Raw genomic sequence first — 20,710 nt, forward strand, 5'->3', positions numbered from 1 at the left:
TAAAAAAAATATTCCCTTTCTAAACTATGTAGAGATATTCCTAACCTCCCTGAGCGTGAAGATGGAGAGGGAGAGGAAAGTGCCTCCTACAGCAACTGGAACCAGCCAAGGAAGTGAGCACATGCACATTGTTTGGAATGCTTTTGACATAGACATGACATAGTTAACGGAATCAAATGAGTGCCAGAGTGAAAATGCTGCTCATACCTCCTTCAGAGTGGAGCTGTTCAGAGAGCCAGGCAAGTCACTGGGTATTAGTATCGTTGGAGGCCGAGGGATGGGCAGCCGCCTGAGTAATGGAGAGGTGATGAGAGGGATTTTTATCAAACACATCCTGGCAGACAGTCCTGCTGGACAGAACGGGACCCTAAAGACTGGAGACAGGATCGTTGAGGTAAAGGAATTCAAGTCACTGCACCTAAATATTAAGCCTGAGGGAGTTTTTAGGACATATTTTCACATGGTTTTGAGATGATCAGATTTTCTTCAAAAGTAGAAATGAGAAAAAACATTTTTCCTCTTGTATCTGTTCATCAGGTGGATGGAGCAGACTTAAGAGATGCAAGTCACGAGGAGGCAGTGGAGGCTATACGCAGGGCAGGCAACCCAGTCTCCTTCTTGGTACAGAGTATTATTCACAGGCCCAGGGTAAGCCTGTATAATAGTGTCAAACCAATTGCTAGTAACTACCTCGTAATCTAAATGTCACAGTTTCCTCACATTGTAGCTTTTTTTTATAAACTCAAGTAAAGCTTAAGTGTATCTGCACAGACCATGTAGGGCACTTTCAAAAACTAAGTGATTCAATATACAACCATGTAGTATCTGGTTTGCCATTTCTAATTCTGACAGAAAATCTATGACAGTGACGACAATTCCTGCATGGCACGTTAAAAATATTAGTCAATTCCAACCAATAAATGCAACACTCATGGTAAATCACTGTCTTAACAACATTGTTTGTTGTTTGAAGGTGCCCTCGGGCTCTTAAAGCATGACTAAGTAGTTTCCTACTGGGGCTTTTCTAGGCTCAGCTCCAGTGTCAGATCTCTTCATAGTCAATCACTTTTCATGACTTGTTATCTGTGAAATATCCCTGCATGCTTTCCTTAACACTCATTAAGTCTTGTAGCAACTCATAATGTAGTCGGACATGCAGAAGATTCAAGACTTTGTTTCATACAGAATCACTTTACTGTGTTGACTTCGTTTTTTAGTGGCATTGAGGCTTTGTTTGTTTGTTATCGTGAAGATTACAGGAAGCTGTTTCTAACAAACCAGCCCTAGAACCTCCCAGTATGCAAAGTTAAAAGCAAATATTTACATTGTAGCTGAAATGGACAACTTTGAGATTCAAGTGTGTCATTATGATGTTAAAGCTGATGACATGATGTAATTGTGATTGGAAAACAACAGCGTCTGCATTTCCATTTCATTACAAGCCTTCCTTTCATTATGTTACTGTCTTGGACTTGGTTTTCGTGGAAAAGTGCTGACTGCATTGACAGGCTGCAGGCTTTTTCTCATATTGCTACATTCTAAAGCTGGGATGTTTGTCCTGGCACAACACCGGCATCTGCTGCTGAATCTTTATGACAGTGGCCAAATATTAATAACACCTGGAACCACCTGGGATACAATTTACGTTAGCTGTTGTTTCATAATTCAGGTGGAAAAATTATTTTGATTAGGATATTATTTGACAATATTACTGCTTCTTTTCAATGCACTGTAGCCAGCTCGGCTTATTCCACTTTGCCAATAGTCAGAAGGACATTGATTTTATACCACTTTCATATCTGCCCATTAAATCAGCCTGTTAGATTCAGGGAGCACAAACTGGAATTCACAATCAGCAAGTTAACTTGTGTCAAGAAAGTAAACAAGTAGTATATAAAATTTTAAAATGTCTAATACATTCTGAGTTCCTTCAAACTTCCATCTTTAATGTTCCACACTGCTCTCTCAGCCTGAGTCACTATGTAGCCCAGCTTCCTCGCCTGCACTAGAGAAACGCTCCGCTGCTTTTACATGCATGCCGCATCGCACACGTCAGGTAATCTGTCTCTCTCTTTGTGTCTCTGTTATTTCTGTTGCATCAGCTGTCCATTACACTTAATCTGTGTTGCATTATCTCCCCTGCCTCCTCTCTCTTTCATTCCATCTCTCAGCTGAGCCCGTCTTTTTAACTGCATCTTTTGATGTGTGCGTGATACTGACAAACTGGATCTGGAGTTTCCTTCTGGGAGAAAAAGTGAAGGCTATTTTAATATCCAGACATTTATTAACGAGAGCAATGACATGACCTACAATATTCTTTTTTTCGTGAAACATACCAGTAAGTAGATAAATCAATTTTGTCAGAGGCAAAAGTGAATATTTTATATAACCAGTAAGTGAAGGTGTGTCATACTGGCATCCACAATAGATTCTTGATGCATTCCAACCACAGGGCTTATGGAAATTTCATCGCCACATGTTGTTTTGGTTCTATCATCAACTAAACTATGGAGGAGCAAATATGGATATTGCTTTTGCCTCTATGGGTTCATAACAACAGATGGAATAGTATGAAAAATGTTTTTTCATGAGATCTCATCTCATATCTGGTGATGTAGACAGGTCACTTGTGCCATTATTAAATGCAGCCACAGGGGGCCAACTTGGGAGCATAATAGCATATCCTTGGTGTTTTCCTTCAAATTTCAAATCACTCTTCTGCAAGCAATAAATAATCTCCCAGAAGCCTGGAGGAAGAATCTTTGTAACATTTTGTTAAAATGTTTCAGAGGAAAAAAAGCTTTGCTCTCCTTCTTTTTTTGATACAGAGGAAAACTGCTATCTTCAAGGAAAGTCCTTGCTTTAATGGTTCCTCATTAAAATAAAACCCAAGGTGAATTTGTCCTCCATGCTCTCCCCCCTTTTTCCCCTGGATGGTCTCTGATTCAGTTTATTCTAAAAGACTCAATATTGTTTAAAAAAAAATCCTTCATGTTGTCAGCTTGTTAATCCTGTGTGTTGCTTTTTGAAGCCACCCCTGCCTTTTCTGCAGCTAAATAGCCACCGTGGGTCGAGCCTTTGCTGCACTAATCAAACCTACTTAGCTCCTGCCCTCCCTCAGGTTAGAAAGCTACCCCATGTCTGTGTCTGCCTGCTTGTGTGTAGTGTGTCTTTCACTGAGCCTGTGCTGTGAAAACTGTACTGAAAATTAGCTTCGCCATTAGGGTGAAGGCGAGAATTTTTATTGATGTGAGATTGTATGTAGTTTTACAACATCAGTTAATTCAGTATCTTACATTTTATTCAAACAGGTTTAAATAATTAAGATTGAGAATCCAAACTTTTGCCTTTTATAAAATATTGTAAAAGTTCTGCTTCTGTATGAGTTTATTTTGCATCATCGAACCCACCATTTTCCTCATCTGTTAGCATATGTCACAAGTATTTATGTTTCTCACACTGTGTTTTCCTATGTGACCCAAAGTTAAGTGACACTAAAGGCTATTACTGTAAGTGCTTGTTATTTTCCTTCTGCCCCAAGGCACAATTTTTCAAGAATGAAAATAACAACTTGATAAGACAGGGGATATTATGTGCAAAAGTATAAACTGCGGTATCCTTTTTTTTCAAAATGCTCGAAAGTCGAATGCCAGAACCTTTTAAGCTCAATCTCAAGGAGACAATGGTCAAGCTTGGACAGACATGTGGTGCATGTTCAGTGTCTTGGCATGGTCGAGTGTGTGTGTGTGTGTATGTGTGTGTGTGTGGGTCAGTTCTCAGTCTGGAATTGCCAAGCTTCAAGTTTGTTGAAAGAAACAGAAATGTGTGTTTTTCTTCAGAAGTTGTAACATTAAAAAACAGATGGCTTTTCATGATACAGCTTATGCTGCATGAGGCTGCTTTTAAACATTCAACACTTCTGACTGTCTGAGCCTATTAATATTTATAGGATTACTGTTTTGCAGTATGCAGCAGAATGATAGAGTATGTCTCACTATCTAGTGACACTGAAGTGAATATTAGGGATTTTTCCCTCTGTGCGTGACACAAATTAACTGGAAATTCCTTATTTGGCCGTCTGATCTCAAGCATGGTGATTTAACTTCATGTCATCTTGTGCACCACAGTCACTGATAACAGACTCTGGTGAGGAGAGGGCCGCAGCTGTAACAAGGGACAAGGACAAGGTTTGTATTCGCATTGGCCTTTACTAACAGCTTGTATCAGTGTTTTGGGTTTGTTGTTGTTTCATGGCCAACTTTCCGAATGTGTTGCTCACTATATGAACGACCAAGTTTACAAAAACAGTGGTGTTTTCTTAAGCAGTTGAGCTCAACTTTTTCCTTGCACGTGATATGGTCAAACACCTGAATGGAGCATGGACATATTATGTCTGTCACGTCTGTATGTGTTGTCTTCTAAAGTTGTTGCTTTGTCTTTTCTCTGTAGGAGGGTGACAGTAGACTTTTCCTCCGCCTCTCCCCAACTAACCCTTTCACTCCTACCCCATTTAAGGTTTGTGGGTCTCTGTGTTGTGCTTTCCACTTTTCCTTCCTGCGTATGCATGTACATCGGTTGGTATATTGTGGTACAGGTCATGTATCGGATTATCTAACATGGTGTACGTGCATACACTTGTGCATATCCTAATACCTCCTCCATTTGGCTGAATTCCTTTGTGCACTTTTGTCAAATCTGTACAACCTTTGTCTTTTGCTATTTGTTCTGTCCTAGATTTTGATTTGTAATATGAATCAAAATTGACTGTGTTGCTCTTAGTTTTCAGGTAAGAATAGTCAATGTTTGAATTAGAAATACAAATGTAATCAAGAGTAAATACATGAGATTGAATATGTTTGTAACTGTATGATTGTTTGGGGCTGTACATTCTTTGCCTTACATTCTGATATTACATAGGTTTAACTTATCTCTCAACCTGAAATTAACCTATTTTTCCCAAAGTTATGAATCTGATGGAAAGCAAGCATATGGCTTCTGATTACATCAGCAGCTCTCATGTGGCTTTCTATCTCTTTAAACCTCACATAAAGTCGATTCAAACCTAATTGCAGAGTCAAATCTTTCTCTTTCTCTGTAAGTTTTACTAATAAACTGTTTTCCAACTCCATCTGTGGCGTGACAGCCGGCAAAGCGCGAAGCAGCAAAGGCATCTCCCACCAGCACTGTCCTCCCCCTGCCAGTGGTGCCCCATGTGGGAGAGACTGATACAGACACACTGACAGAGATTCCTGGCAGACCTGCTGAGGCAGAGGAGGAGAACGAAGAGGAGGAAGAGGAGGCGGAGGATGAGTTTGGATACAACTGGAGTGAGTTCATTTACTCCATTTGTAAGGGTGTCGTGAGATATTCGGTGTGGAATTTATTTTTGCATTTTTTATATTCACACTGGCATATGATAAGTTAACTCGGTATTACAAAATTAAAAAAACACGTCTTTGAGTGTACACTCACGGAAGTTTCACTTAAGTGCAGTCAATTATGAGGACAGTTACTTTATAGCCTTGCCATGAGTGCTATGTCACATAATTGCCACTAGAGGTCAGCCAAATGACATCTTTCTTCTGCCTCTATAAATCCATTCATTCAGTCTCCAATAAAATTGTAAGGACTCTCATGCTTGAGGGGGTTGTACCTCAGCAAAACCTGAAGGACACAATGCCCCAATTAAACTATTAGCATCCTGCAGACGCTGTAATGTCAACTGTAGGATAGACTCTCTGCTTCAAGGAGAGCAGGTCATACTCATCTCAGGCTATCAGCATAAAAGACATACTTCCAGCCTCCAAACATCTGGGGCTTGTGTGTATGTGTGTTACAAAGGATGAAACGGGGCCCATCCTGCGGGGTTAAGATTGATGAGGTTGGGCCCGGGGAGGCGAGTTGTGGAGATTAGTACAGGACTGGAATGGTTCAACAGTGGCAGGGAGCCCAGAATAACACAAGCCTATTGGTCTGAAGAGCTATCTAACACACCAGAGACAGGAGAGGTGGAGAGAAAAAGAGAAGGGACCTGAGTGAGAACAATAGAGACAAAGATAGAAGGTGGAACTGACGCAAAAATAAATTCACCCATCTGACATGTAAAAATGAACATGAGGTTGTTCTGCCTAAGCATCTGACAAAAAACCAGAGCCCCTTTTTTGAGTTACATGAACTAATATGCAACCTCATGACTGAGACAAATCTGGCACTCCAGAATCATTTTCGCTTTACATCTGTATGCCATGACTCCATCTGTGTCTTTCAGAGAACGTGATCCACTGCTATGGCAGCCTCCCAGGTGTCCTACATATGATTGAGCTGGAGAAAGGAAAGATGGGCCTGGGCCTCAGCCTGGCGGGGAACAGAGACCGAGCTCGCATGAGTGTGTTTGTGGTGGGAATAGACCCCAATGGGGCAGCTGGCAAGGACGGACGTATGGTTGTTGGGGATGAGCTGCTGGAGGTGATTTTTGTATTGTTTTTAAGTAGTTCATTTGAATATAATTCTCTGATCAAATCATTGTATTACTGCATTTTTATTATGTGTCTAAGTGAGCAATAATACTGTTTTTGTTATTATTCTGTTAGATCAATGGACAAGTCCTTTATGGCCATAGTCACCAGAATGCATCCTCCATAATCAAGAGTTCTCCATCCAAAGTCAAAATCATCTTTGTCAGGTATAAAAAAAAAACTTGTTCTCCCTATTAAAGCATGAACATATTCCCATGGCATCAGCTACTACGTTTTCCAGGGATAACATCATGACACAAGCCCAATAATTGTGTTGTAATGTTCAAAAAAATCCAATAGAGGGAGCTATTGTTACTCAACAGAAGACGCACTGTACTTGGAGGTGAAGTAATTCAGTCAATATTTAGTTATTCCATTTAGTTCTAGTGTATTCCACTTGTTAATGTGGAAACAGGAAAGTATTTGTTGTCTAATAAGGATTAATCAAGTAGTTTGTCAATGATTTTGTAATTTTAATATTATTAAAGTAGGATTCACCGACTTAACACATTTTTGTTTGTAGCATATCTTCATTAAAAGAAAGACAGCATAATGAAAACAGTCAATCTTAATTTTAAAATGTTTTTTAAAAACATTTTATTTAAAAACATGTTTTTTAAACTCTTAATTTTTGTTCTTGAATTTGAATATTGTAGAACGTAGTTCCTGTTGTATAAAGTTCAGGTGATGCATCACCTCTAACAAATAATGTTAACCCATCTTAACCCTCTTCCAAACAGCACACTACATAACCTCACACTTAGCGCACATCCTTTTCCTGACCCACTAAAAGAGACACTGATCAGCAGATGCAAACCATTACTTGTCTGTCACGAAGCACAGGAACAATGATTTACAAGAATTATGACTCTTTGAAACAGGAACACAGAGGCGCTGAACCAGATGGCTGTGGGACCTGTGAGAGAGCGAGAGGGAGACACAGTGGAGCCCCACACTGAGGTACAACTTCACTTATGGCCACACACACACGTAACATACATTTGCACACAGGCAAGTTCTCTAACAGACAAACTAATGGGGATCTTAAAAAGTACAGTTCCAGCTGGTGAAATACTTTGACAGTCACACAAAACCACGACTAATATTAAATCTCCAATAAAAGTCTATTTCTACTCTTCGTTGTGCTCCTGTATTGTTTACATTGTTTCCTACTGAAGGTCACTTTGTGTGGTCCTGGAGTTCCCAACCTTCCATGGCTGTGTGCAACCAAAAACCACAATCAGTGGTGTAGACACAGTCGTGTACTCCCCTCCATCCAGCCAACACACAAGCCTCACTTTGTTACTTCATACTGTACTAACTACTGTATATTTCCTTACAGCCGGAAACAGCTGATGATAACGGGGATGCTTTAAAATATGCCCATCATATCACACATTTGAAGGTGAGATACAATCTTCTTCCTACACACGAGTCACTCGTGAGACAGTGTCGCAATACTAAAATAAAGTCTTGGAGACAGTGTGGTAATGAGGGAGATGTTCACAAAAAAAGTCAGTAGAGTGTGACAGGGAGATGGAGAGGGAACACACACAGGAGCAGTCAAGTCTGACAAGCTGTCAAGACAGAGAAAAGACACAAACTTGTTGAATAAAAGGTTGAATAAACACAACTGTGAATAGGAGAAGAGCACCTCCCTGAAAAATAAAAGGACCACTTATGGTTTCTGCTTTGTGCATAGCAAGAAAATAAGAGACTAGACACAGAAAAATATCACATTTGAATTACGAAGCAGCGCCGTACCTCTACAGAAAAACTGTTCATGGTGAAATTCATTTCAGATCTAATATTTTTAGGTTGAAGGAAACGTCTCAGCAGGGAGTATCATGATTTTTTTTTAAATAAAAAGCCAGGTGAACATACTGTAGCAGGATACAAAGCAAAAAAGAACAAAAGGGACAAGTGGGAAGTTTAGCTTAATAAGCTACAGAATCTGGACATGACAGTGGCGTCATTGACTTAACACACAATCCCTTAAAAGCCTCTCTATCAAGTAGGAAGGGCAAGTCTTGTTTTAATTGGGTTGGCATTTTTGTGAACTCATGCTGGTCTTTTTCTATCATAGGAGGATGATGGACTAGGAATCACCTTTGCTGAGGGAAATGCTGAGAGTGGAGATCTGATCTGCTCTTTGCAGGAGGGCTGCATCAAACCAGAAATCAAACTCTTGGCTGTGAATGGTGAATCAGTGGTGGACTACACTGAAGAAAAGGTTTAATTTTCTTTTTATGTTTTTTTTTTTGTAAATTTCTTTTACGACAATAAAGACCAAATACAATCAATTGTATTGGCATAATTAGAATTAATAATAACACCAGCCACATCAATTTTCAAATGAGAAAAGCCACATTTCCTGTGAAGCTGACCTTCTCCACATTCTCCTTCCTCCTCTCCATTCTCCATAGTCCTCATGCCAGGATGGGGGTGGCTCAGATGGAGTTATCACCAGTTTGCCAAGCACCACCACAGCCACACAGAACCCTACAGAGACAGAAACAATCACTAGTGAGTGTATTTGCAGATTTCCTTCACATGCGTTTAATTAACAGTGGCTAATGTGTAATTAATTTCTCATGCGGGAAAATTAATAAATATTGGATTTATTGATATTAGACAACTAAACCAATTTCCTTCTTTTACCTTCTCTATTTTAGGTTTGAGTCGCTCCTCCACCCCTTCAACTCTGGCCTGTGACCCGGCGACCTGTCCCATCATCCCCGGCTGTGAGACCACCATCGACATCTCCAAGGGCCGAACAGGCCTGGGCCTCAGCATTGTGGGAGGCTGTGACACCCTGCTGGTAGGAAACAAAAAATAAAGAAATACAGATCTGCTAATGAGGCTGTATCCCTTTACGAAAGAGCGTTGCTGATATGAAGGGAGTGCTGTTACTCATAGATAATCTCTAAAACACAAACACTGATGATAAATGGTTGCTGTTTAAAGTCTTTTGTACAAATACGTAGAAAATATACAAGTGTTTAAAAGAGAAGTGACTGAACTGTGTCACACCCATGATGCCACCCACATACACTGTGGTGGTGGTGTAACCCAGGTTTGAAATAGCCATGGCGGCTCAGGAATGTAGGAAATTATGTTGTCATAGTCGTCCTCCTCCTCTTCTGCCATCCTCTCCTCAGCCCATCTATTCTGTCTGCTCAGTCAGGCTTGGGAGAGCAGCTCTTTGTTTGGCCTGGGCCACAGCAGACAATATCCAGCCCTGGAATGTAACCTCTGAACCCCAAACGACACTCACGCTGGAAGTCAGAAGCATACACACCGAGAATCCAAAAATAATGTGTGTCTGCTTCCAAATTCAATAGAAATCTACATGTACACATCTTTGTTAAAGGCAATATCTCATCTAACATGTACAACATATTCAATTACTTTTCAGTATCCCTCTTATATCCTGTGTGTAAACAGTGACTGTTCACCCCTGTTCTCCTCTGCCATAATTATTTGCTCGTTTTTTCTCTTCCTCTCCAGGGGGCCATCATTATCCATGAAGTTTATGAAGAGGGGGCAGCCTCCAAAGATGGCAGACTATGGGCAGGAGACCAAATCCTGGAGGTGTGGAATGGAATAATAAGCATCACTTATGACCCAGATGAAAAGAGGCTTTTTAATAACTGAGCCGTGGCTGCCTGAGGAGTTTCAACTTGAAAGCTTGGGTTTCAAAGTTCAGTCAGTTATTAAATGGTTAGAAACTACAAAGCTCTGTGAGAAATGATAACACTGTATATCCAAGTAATTTTACTATTTGGCATTTCAAATCTAACTTTATATCTATAAGTATAAGTATAACACTTGAAACAAGTTAGCAAGACAATTCACTCAAGAATGAAGTGCTTTTGAGTAATAAGTCAGGGGGAAGTAACCTCCAGTATAAATCCTGTATGTATACTGAGGATTGACAAGGTAAGTATCGCAGCTCAACTTGGATTTGCCCTCCATATGACCTCATGCTTTGTCACAGAGGGAGGGCAGGGGTGGAGCTCAGGAGTTTAGTTATGGTAGCACGATCAAGAGACCTGAACTGAAAGGCACACATCAATGCACGCACGCACACGCACACGCACGCACACACACACACACACCCTTAACCTTATGACTTAATTACCCTCTACAATTCATTTCTGTCCCAGAGCCAAGCTGTTGTGTTTAGAAAACAGGGTCAATGGAAAGTGAAAAGAACAGTTTCCCAGCCCACAGTGATGCCTTCAGCCACTATGGGAAAAATCTTATGCATGTCCATGGCAAAAGCTAATGAGGTATTTCCTCTGTTTAATGTGGTCAAAAAAGAGTGGACAGTGAGCTTCTTGGTTTAGTGGGAACGCTGCTTCGCTTAACTTGAATGGAAGTTTTCTAACATCAGCCTGTGGTTTAGACATGGTCCAGTGGTACCTCAGCAGTTTGGGTTTCAACAGAAAATGTGACGTTAGTGGTGATAGGAAAATCCTTTTTATTTGCACTAAATTAGACTGTATTGCTTTTTATAGTTCTCTGCTGCTCCAGGAGCCCAATACTTTGCTTCATGCCCAAAGATGGAAATGTGCTCAAGACATTTCGTATAATTAATTTAAAATGAACCTTCACTAATTTGCTTCGGGTTGGAACAGCTGCATATTCCTGGCACACTTAAAAAAAATATACATATATATATATACATATATATAATTATCTAACTATATCTCATCACAGGTGAACGGTATCGACCTGCGCGCAGCGAGTCATGATGAAGCCATCAATGTGCTGCGGCAGACACCGCAGAGGGTACGGCTGACGGTCTACAGGGACGAGGCCCAGTACAAAGAGGAGGACCTGTGGGACTCATTCACTGTGGAGCTACATAAGAAGCCCGGTCAGGGCCTGGGCCTCAGTATTGTAGGGAGGAGGTGAGGGAGCTTTTTTTTATTATTATTTTTAACTAAGCTCTACTGCTTAATGTGTAGTCCACCTATATTAATGTCGAGCAGAATCTTCATTACAGTGCTGAATAAGCTTTACATATGAATATAGTAGTAAATGTGTTAAATATTATGTACAAAAAAACAAAACAACCAAACACTGTTTTTTCTTTTTAATGCAGATCACGGAATGTAAGGTAACCATTGAAAACATAAATTTAAATATAGAGTAGTGACAGTAAGTAGACTAATACGCAGACAATTATATATAGTCACGACTGCCCTTTTGTATTTGTTTTTATCATCTTGACTTACATTTTAAGCTGCAGTGCATAGCGTTTAGTGGTTTTCTTATTATTATGCCTATGTTTAGTCTGCGTGAACAGAAACCGTGTAAAATATTTTTTGTATGTGTCCTTCATCTAAAAACAGCCTATGTCAAGCAATATTATCAGACCTGACTGAGGGAGCATTTGTTTGTATATAGCTGCAGGGGCAAGAGGCTTTTCTCCTGTCTGTCCAACTGCTAAACAACAAGGTTTTTTGAGCTGTAAAATTCTCTTCTGAAACCTTTTGTGGGCGCCTGTTTGTGTTTCAGTCATACTCCAACCTGTTTGCAGCCGTCTTGCTTTACTAGAGCAATGTTGCTCTTGCTAAACACCACAATACTGACCATTACAGAGAGTCTTATGACGCTAATAGGCTTAATCAGCATTACAACTGTAATTGGATTTACTTTGATATTTTTTAGATTCAGAGAAATTCCCAAAGGGAAACAGAAATATGAACACCACAGAGGGCCAATGTCCTGAACTGCGGTGAAATTTGTTTGTAAAAAAAACAAAACACTGCTGCTTTTACTAACATGTAAAACGTCATGGAAAATGAGGAGTGAGTCAGCATTTCACCAGACATGTTAGTCATTTTCAGTGGCAATCCTGACCCCAGTTAACTGTCACAGACAAAGCTGAAACCTCATGTTGACTGTGTATAGTTATGTCACTTCTAATGCTCCCATGAGAACTGCTCATAATGATTCATAGAGGTCTGACGTGGACATGAGCTGGAACTGTCTTATACATTAAACTCAACTCAGGCTTTTACTCTGGCGGAGCATTTATGGGTTAAGGCACATGTGGGAAAAGGCCTGCTGGTCCACAGGATGAGGTAGCTACTGCTCAGTGTGGAGTGACTGATCTCACCTTTGGGATAAACGTCAGAAATGGCTTATGCAGGCTGTACATGCACGTATACTGCTGATAATGTGTCTTTGAATATTTCCTATGCTGTTTTTCTGTGGTTTGTTGTTTTAAGATTGTAAATGCTTTGTGTTGGGTTCTCATAGAGCAACTGAATTTAACTACAGGACAAAAAAGGTTTTGGGGTGAAAGATAAACTTTTAATGCAGCTGTACTTATTTGTGTCCGTCATAGTAGTTTTGCTGCATAATTGGAAACCAACAGCTGTAGAGAAAAAACTGTAACCTAAGAGACAACCAAAAATCTCTCCTATGGAAAGCTCAAGCTTGTAGTTAGTGGTGAGGCTCTGTGACAGCCAAGTATTTCTGGCAGTGGGAAACTGAGGAGGATCAAGTTACCTTGCCTCCCAGCTTTCGTTGTATCTTCATCCACGTGGAGATTGGCACATCAGTTGTACAACATCTGTTGTTGAGTTGTGTCTTTTTTAAAAAGGCATCATCATCGTCGTGGTTAAGATTCCAGATTTCTGTAATCAGAAGAAACAAAGACACAGACCGTGTTGACCTCTCTGTTACCACTCATACCCCTCAACCTAAGTTTGGTCTAAGCTTTAAAAGCGTACATGGTGCAGAAGTGGAACAAGCAAGTGAATCATCACAGTGATCAGTGGTAGATACAAACACGTGTCAATCAAGCAAACAAGTTCCAACACATACTCCTCATGCTGGCTCAGTATATTCTAAGTTGGTCTGACAAAATGCAAAGTGTTCAGATCCATGTAGGCATCTGAGATGGAAAATACACTTTTTAAGGTCACAGTTGGGGGTGAAAAACACTCTTTGCTCTGTAATGTTCCATTTCACCAGCTGTTTGTCTGTGGTTTCCCATTAAGTAAAGGCTGTGCTTGTCTAGCAGTCCAATGGAAATATGTGAAACTGTTGAATCAATAGTATATAACTAGTGCAAACTTCTGGAGGGGAAGGTCAGCTAGTGGAGAAACATTCACAATAATATGATGATATGATAAATGCAGAGGCTGATACAATAATATAAGTGTCATTTCGTTGTCGTAATCTTTTTCTTTGTGCCACCCCACCAGGAATGACACAGGAGTGTTTGTGTCTGATATTGTGAAAGGAGGTTTGGTGGACACTGACGGGCAACTGACGCAGGGAGATCAGATCCTGTCAGTCAATGGGGAGGACGTCAGGTCGGCCACTCAGGAGGCCGTGGCCGCACTACTGAAGGTAGATCTACTCTGCTGCGAATAAAACACTCTTTTAACTGTGCTTGACGACGAGATCAAAAATAAGACGATGCCTGTGTTGTAGTGCTGCGTGGGGCCCATAACAATGGAGGTGGGGAGGTTTAAAGCCGGTCCCTTCCACTCTGAAAGACGACTGTCACAAAGTAGTCAGGTAATGGACCACTCATTAAACATCTATCAATCATGACGTTATTGTGAAAAAAATAATCATTGTGCTGGTCTTTTTGGACTTTTAAGATATGTGTTAAGTGCATTTGAGCTTGTACAATGAATTATGTCAGACTCAAGCTGGCTACAGTGTTCTGTGCATGCCTTACAATTTCCAGTCCCCACCTTTAACCCAGAAATAATAGACGGTGGTACATAGAAGAATAAGAATAAGATGACAGTGACAATGGTATGTGGATGGTATAAAGACCTAGAATGGTAATTGACATGCTATGGAATAGCTGCTAAAGTTTGTGTTGTCTGTGATGAAAAAGGTCAACTAAGAAACACCTAATTCTCAAAGGGGACATGGTGCCACCATGCACAGCAGAGGCATACACACTTCAGTTAATCAGTTCCCAGCAAGTCTTTGTACGTTAGAATTATAGCAGCACTGAAATGTGCATGGAAAAGAACTGACTGATAATGTAGAATGGCAACCATTTATCTAGAACAGAGAAAGAAAACAGCTCTACATGTTTTTTGTTTCAGGTGAGTGAAACAGGAAGTTCCAAGGTCGCCTCTCTGTCCTGTTTAGACTCCGCAAATCTTCCTGGTAACCCTGACAAAATAGGCCAAAGTCAGGAATGTAAGTGTCCATATCTTGCAACCGTAAAGTAACAAACAGATAATAATCATTTTCAAGCCATGTCACTGTGAACAACAACATGTTAATGTCTTCATTTTGACTTCCTCAGCACCAGAGCATCAGGACACCAGAATGGTGGAGCTCACTAAAGGGCCCAATGATTCTCTGGGGATTAGTATAGCAGGTGGTGTGGGCAGCCCTCTGGGTGATATACCCATCTTCATCGCCATGATGAATCCCATTGGCCTGGCCGCTCAGACACAGAAGCTCAAGGTACCAGGATGACTCCTGCCTCCTCAATTACCTCTTTCTTTCTTTTTTTTGGCTTTTAGTAGACATCTAATCTGAAATTGCATACCAGTCATTTTTGTGTGGTATCTAAAATGAATGTCAACTACTTTCAGTGAACGTATTCCCACTCACTGAATTCAGATGGTGAATCTCAGATGCTCCCAAAGGTCAAGAGTCAGCCGCCTGTAGCAGTGACCTTTGCAGTTTAACGACAGTGAAGCTAACAATCGTAGGCCTGTGTGCCCGGAGCAGGACAATGGTGTCTTCGAACATGGCTCATAAATCTCTCCCACTCCCTGCATTCACATCATTAATCCTACAGACGGGCTCATTGAAGTAAAGGGGAGAATCTTGAATGTTTATTCATGTTTTCAACCAGAACGAGACCTGAGAACACAACAGAAAGAAATGACTGAGCACAAACTATATTGTGAGCCGGTGTTTCACATACTGTTTTTGTGAATAAGCTATGTACGTCGAGTTCAAGTGAGTTTCATGAGTTAACGTCATCGAGGTTGAGTTTGAGTCAAGTTTACACAGATGACACAATCGTCACTATATCAATATACGTCAAAGACTTTATTTACTGTGTAAATGGAGTTTGATGTATATTTGTGTGTGTAAAATCGTCCGTCATTAGGGGCAGTGCACATGTGGGTTCTTTTGTACACACAAATCATTTAAAAGTAGGCAGGCCTGGGTAATGTCTCAGCTAATGTCCCCTTTCCCTCATGCAACTTAACAAACTTAACTCTCCCTTTTCCAGATTGGGGACCGAATCGTCAGCATCTGTGGAACCTCTGCTGAAGGCATGAGCCATTTGCAGGCCGTCACTCTGCTGAAGAATGCTACAGGCACAATACAGCTGCAGGTCTCCCTTCCTTCTATCTCTTCTGTTCTTATTAGATAAAACCCACATAGACAATTAGATAATCTATAGAACAAAAGCAGGCAAAGGTTACCAGCAGCAGACTTTACCAGAACTATAAAACCTGTCTCCCACATCCAGCACTTGTCAGTAAACCAGATCGAACATTCCGTGACAGTGTGTGCTTCTTTGTGTTTGCTCATGCACATGCAGGTGGTAGCAGGCGGTGACACAACTGTGACAGGCCCCTCTCAGGATCAGCCAGCTGTAGGTCTCACACCAAGCTGCATCTTCCAGGATGACATTGGGTATGAACTGGTTCTTATAGGCGGAATATTTAAAATCCATTTGACCACAATAGACTTCAAAAACAGGAACAAGTAGGCTGAGGGACATTTTAAGGTATTTACAAATTCTGAAAGAAATCTGAAAAGATTTGAAGAAGATGTGGGCCCCCAACATCAGGTTGGTTTGTTATTCATATTAATAGCAGATGCTCAAATTCTCCTGTTAAAGCTTAACGCTCTGAAGCGCACAGTGGATTATTAAAAAACAGCGTCTAGCATAAAAAAGCATTTTTTTAATCCCTGTATGTGACTTTGACTTAACACTATCGTAACGTAGATTAAGGACGTTAATGAAAACTCACCCCATAAGATGATAGAAGGTTAATAAGAGGTTAGCGGTGCTTTATTTTCATCTCAGAAGTAACTGATGTGTCTGTTCGCCTCATGGTGTTCTGCCACTCTCTTTCGGTCCACTGAATAATCCATCCGTGTGTGTATAAACTCTGGAGAAGCGTTAGCATTTAAGCCGCTAGCATAGCAGAAGTGATAAGTCTTGGATAAGAAGTACAGCCAAGATTTAATTCTTCTGCCATATGTTTTTTCTTGTCCATCTTCATTCAATGGTGAAGAGCCTAGCAGCTGCACATGAAGTAGCCATGTGTTTTCTCTGTGAGGAGCAGCTGATGGGCAGAAAAAACAACAAAAGCACGGGGATGTGATATCGCCATTCACAGCGAGTAAACAAGTAAACAAATGATGACCTACAGTACTGTGATTTGAAGCATGGAGTGGCTTCTTCGAATGTTCAACTTGCATAATTAAACTTGCGGGTCACCTATAATACAAACGTGCACGGGATGTTAAGTTGTGGATGTAATGAAAATGATTTGATTTAAAATTTGATTTTTAAAATACACTCCCCAAAGTGCTTTATTAGGGTCACATGTGCAACTGCTCATCACATCAGCCGATCATCAAGCAGCAACCCAATGCATTTAGGCATGTAGACATGGTCAACACAAGCTGCTGAAGGTCAAATCCAGGTTCAGTGAAGTGACTAAAATGTGGTATTATCATTGGTGCCAGAGGGGGCTGGTCTGACTATTTCAGAAAATGCTGGTTAACTGGGAGTTGTACACACACAACCATCTCAAGGGTTTACAGAGAATGGTCCAAGAAAGGAAAAATATCCGGTGATTGGCAGTTCTCTTGGTGAAAATGTCTTTTTGAGGTCAGAGGGGAATGGCCAGACTTGTTTGAAATGAATGAAAGGCAGCAGTAGCTCAAATAAACCACTTTTACAACCAAGGTGAACACACATACATCAAATGTTGAAGCCACTCCCGCCATTTCATTGTGGCACGCGTACCTAATAAAGTGGGGAAAGTATTTAAAAGGTATTTTTTTAAGTCAACGGAGGAGCTTTTTTTCATATTTGTGTCTCTTCTAAAAAAGTGTCTCTGTCGTCCCATCAGTCCACCTCAGTATAAGAGCATCACTCTTGAAAGAGGACCAGACGGACTAGGTTTCAGTATAGTTGGAGGGTACGGAAGTCCTCATGGAGATTTACCCATCTATGTCAAAACTGTCTTTGGAAAGGTAAGTTCAGCAAGTTACAACAATTTATCTTTGCCAAACTGAAAACAAATGTGTGTTGTCCAACAAAAAGCCCACATGTGTGTTTGTGTGTGTGTTTGCATTTAGGGAGCAGCGGCGGAGGACGGTCGCCTGAAACGAGGAGATCAGATAATGGCGGTGAACGGGCAAAGTCTGGAGGGCGTCACTCATGAAGAAGCTGTGGGCATCCTGAAAAGGACTAAAGGAGGCGTCACGCTCACTGTGCTTTCATAAACACAAACATTGTTCTTCACTATGTTTCCTACAGGTGTCACGTCACTCACACATCAACATATCACTACCAGGTGATTGTGTTAAAACCACCAGAGCTGTGAAAATCTGCAAATATTTGCAAATAGACACTGATTATCATGAAGTAGCACGTTGTTCAACGTAGATTCGAACGTTTTGATTAATTTTAAGTCTACTGAAAGTCGACTGACTGACAGTACGCAGATCCTATAATAAACTGTACCCATATTGTTTTCTAAAATAATACGTAACAAATACATATGATTTGATTACTTGTGTTTTAATTAGTTATAGGTCGTAAACAGTATTAGAAACACTATCCACTGAACACTCTGTATTTAGATATGAGTACTTTACAATAGAGAACATGCTCAAGCAATATCAAGTATTTCTACAATGGAGAGGTCTATTTTCCAAGCTGTTTTTTACAGTGTAACCTCCTGCTAAGTTCGGAGCATGAAACAGCATGAAAATACCCTTTGGGCAAATAACAGATAAGCATGACTTAGCTAATGACTGCATTAGCTGAAAATAGCATTATTTGCCTTTCACACTGCACTGCTGTCGGTTATTCATAACAATACCTTGAATTTCCTGCAAAGTTGATGTTGCTGTAATTGTATGGCGAAGTCATTGTGGTTATTTAGTGCTGAAGGCTAAATGTCTGCCCTTGTAAATACACTGTATTATCACACATTTCTGAAGGGAAATGACTGTGAAATCCTTGATGTGTGACTATGTACCCATTTGTACCCACTCGATGAGGAACCGACTCACTGAGATATAGTGCTGCTACACCCGATGCAAGGTATTACATCACAGTACTTACGTTTTTTAAGTATTATTCAATGTTCACTCTGTGTTCACTGCTATTTGTGTTGGAGTGGAACGTGAGGTTCTTGTAGCCAGGTAGATTTTAAAATGACCATGAGCTCATTTTCACCTTGACGTCCAAAACAAATACATACCGAAACAAGCAAATACTAAGTTCACCTAATGTCAGAGACATTTGTCAATTTTAACACCTGAACTATGGATCCAGTATTGTTGGAGTGACAGTATTGAAATTATTCACACTGAAATAAATAAAAGTGACCTTTGGATTGAACCAATGTGTTCCACTTTCGTGTGGTGTTGTACTTTATCTGCCTGCACTGAGTTAATGTGCATTAATGCCCATACCACCAATAAATCCACAAAGAAAACGAGCCCGTCAAAGCCTCAGCCAAACCATCATAAACTTAAACATGAGCATATAATGTTATTAAATGAATAATAGTCCCTGAGCATTGTAAAATCTAAGGCAACCTTCCAAGTAAACCAGCTCTTCATCAATCTAACAACTTCTTACTGAAAGGCTTGGGTCATTGTACAGTATATACATTACATCTGCCATGCATCACTTCAAACATTTTTACTTGGGAAATAAAATCTATTTATTATCACATTTAAAATGAAATGAAATGGATAGAAGTCGGGAGCACAAGCAAGTTCAAATTAAACATACAGTACTTGCACAAAGATTTATAGATAGAGGATAATAAGGCCGTGTGGAGCAGCACGTCTGGTCTTGTTTGAATAGGCCCTCTGTTGTCACCAGAGACTTAATAAAGCCGGCATAGATACAATATGGAATCCCTTCAGTCTGAACATGCACAGCTGCATCACAGCCTGTCACATGGTCAGTCTGACGCATGAAGTCCAATTTTGAAGGCAGTTTACAGTAAATATGTGGGAATGGCTAACAATTAATCACACGAGTCGAGTGAGACCTTTGAAGTCCTGCATCTAATGGGATCTGGGGTTTGTTCAGATGGAGAAGGCTGGAACAGATGCACACTGCAGTGCTTTCTTAACTGTTGGGTTAGTCCTTCACCCTGAGGTCAAGACCCAACACCGTTACCTGCAGCTGCCGCAGCCTGAACCGCAAACTGGAGCTACCACAGCCTGCACTCGACAGCTGAGCTTTCACCAAGCACCTGTTCTTACGGTCCCAGTGGTTTAGAGATTGCCCAGCGCCCAAGTCCAGAATCAGGATATGCCGGCTGGTTTACACAAGGCTTGTCTGCACAAGCCTTAGAAGTGAGATCAGGTGTTGCCGCTGTGAAGTCATGCGTGACTTCAATGTGGGCAATTGGTGTAACTTTTCTGCAACAATGGCGCCAACGCTTTAGGACTTAAAAAGGACAAGATGTCGGTCAGGCCTCTATGCACATTTTCATGGGACTTTCCCATCAACGTCGCCTTGACCCTGTGAACATGAATCACAACAAAGACGTTTTTAATGTCCTCTTGCTTACACAATGCTGGTGGCACAGCTAATGTGTTTGACCCCAAAGCTTCAGAAGCAGCCTCTGTATAATAAGCTTGTTGCTACCTGTTTCAACTTTTAAGAGCAGCTATCATTATGACTCATGTTAGCATCCACTCCAGCAATCAAGACATGCAGCCAACAGAGTCATGATGACTCAGCAAACATACCAAATAGCACACAATGAAGCCGGTTTGACTGCCTGCTAATTTTCTTTTTTAATATCTGGGGCATGGCAATGGAAATGACAACCAAAATGAAGCACTAGACGAAGTGATGTTTGTCCGTTTGTAGCTGATGTTTCGAGTAGGTCTCACAATTGCTGGCTATGTCGTTCATCTTCCGCGTACCTGATCTGCCGAGTGGACTCTTCAAC

General features: G+C 40.8%; 1 protein-coding gene across 10 annotated transcripts in view; it reads left to right on the forward strand.

The window, feature by feature from the left end:
• LOC122766826 (multiple PDZ domain protein) overlaps positions 1-19,131 on the forward strand; it is a 42,278-nt gene extending 23,147 nt beyond the window's left edge. For 3 of the 10 annotated variants that reach the window (XM_044022019.1, XM_044022022.1, XM_044022027.1), the window contains 24 exons: positions 33-113; positions 217-394; positions 538-648; positions 3,032-3,121; positions 4,128-4,187; positions 4,450-4,515; positions 5,144-5,327; positions 6,269-6,465; positions 6,591-6,682; positions 7,397-7,475; positions 7,858-7,920; positions 8,602-8,748; positions 8,942-9,041; positions 9,191-9,336; positions 10,026-10,109; positions 11,241-11,434; positions 13,745-13,892; positions 13,977-14,063; positions 14,612-14,708; positions 14,818-14,981; positions 15,766-15,870; positions 16,081-16,175; positions 17,630-17,753; positions 17,859-19,131. In XM_044022019.1, the coding sequence (XP_043877954.1) occupies positions 33-113; positions 217-394; positions 538-648; positions 3,032-3,121; positions 4,128-4,187; positions 4,450-4,515; positions 5,144-5,327; positions 6,269-6,465; positions 6,591-6,682; positions 7,397-7,475; positions 7,858-7,920; positions 8,602-8,748; positions 8,942-9,041; positions 9,191-9,336; positions 10,026-10,109; positions 11,241-11,434; positions 13,745-13,892; positions 13,977-14,063; positions 14,612-14,708; positions 14,818-14,981; positions 15,766-15,870; positions 16,081-16,175; positions 17,630-17,753; positions 17,859-18,005 (2,839 nt within the window). In that variant the 3' untranslated portion in view covers positions 18,006-19,131. Of the gene's footprint in view, positions 1-32; positions 114-216; positions 395-537; positions 649-1,969; positions 2,057-3,031; positions 3,122-4,127; positions 4,188-4,449; positions 4,516-5,143; positions 5,328-6,268; positions 6,466-6,590; positions 6,683-7,396; positions 7,476-7,857; positions 7,921-8,601; positions 8,749-8,941; positions 9,042-9,190; positions 9,337-10,025; positions 10,110-11,240; positions 11,435-11,628; positions 13,001-13,744; positions 13,893-13,976; positions 14,064-14,611; positions 14,709-14,817; positions 14,982-15,765; positions 15,871-16,080; positions 16,176-17,629; positions 17,754-17,858 lie in introns of those variants that run through there. The other 7 variants (XM_044022020.1, XM_044022021.1, XM_044022023.1 and 4 more) reach the window with 7 other exon arrangements.
• The last annotated feature ends 1,579 nt before the right edge of the window (positions 19,132-20,710 follow it).

The sequence above is a fragment of the Solea senegalensis genome, linkage group LG3, assembly GCF_019176455.1.
Source record: "Solea senegalensis isolate Sse05_10M linkage group LG3, IFAPA_SoseM_1, whole genome shotgun sequence".
Classification (NCBI taxonomy): domain Eukaryota; kingdom Metazoa; phylum Chordata; class Actinopteri; order Pleuronectiformes; family Soleidae; genus Solea; species Solea senegalensis.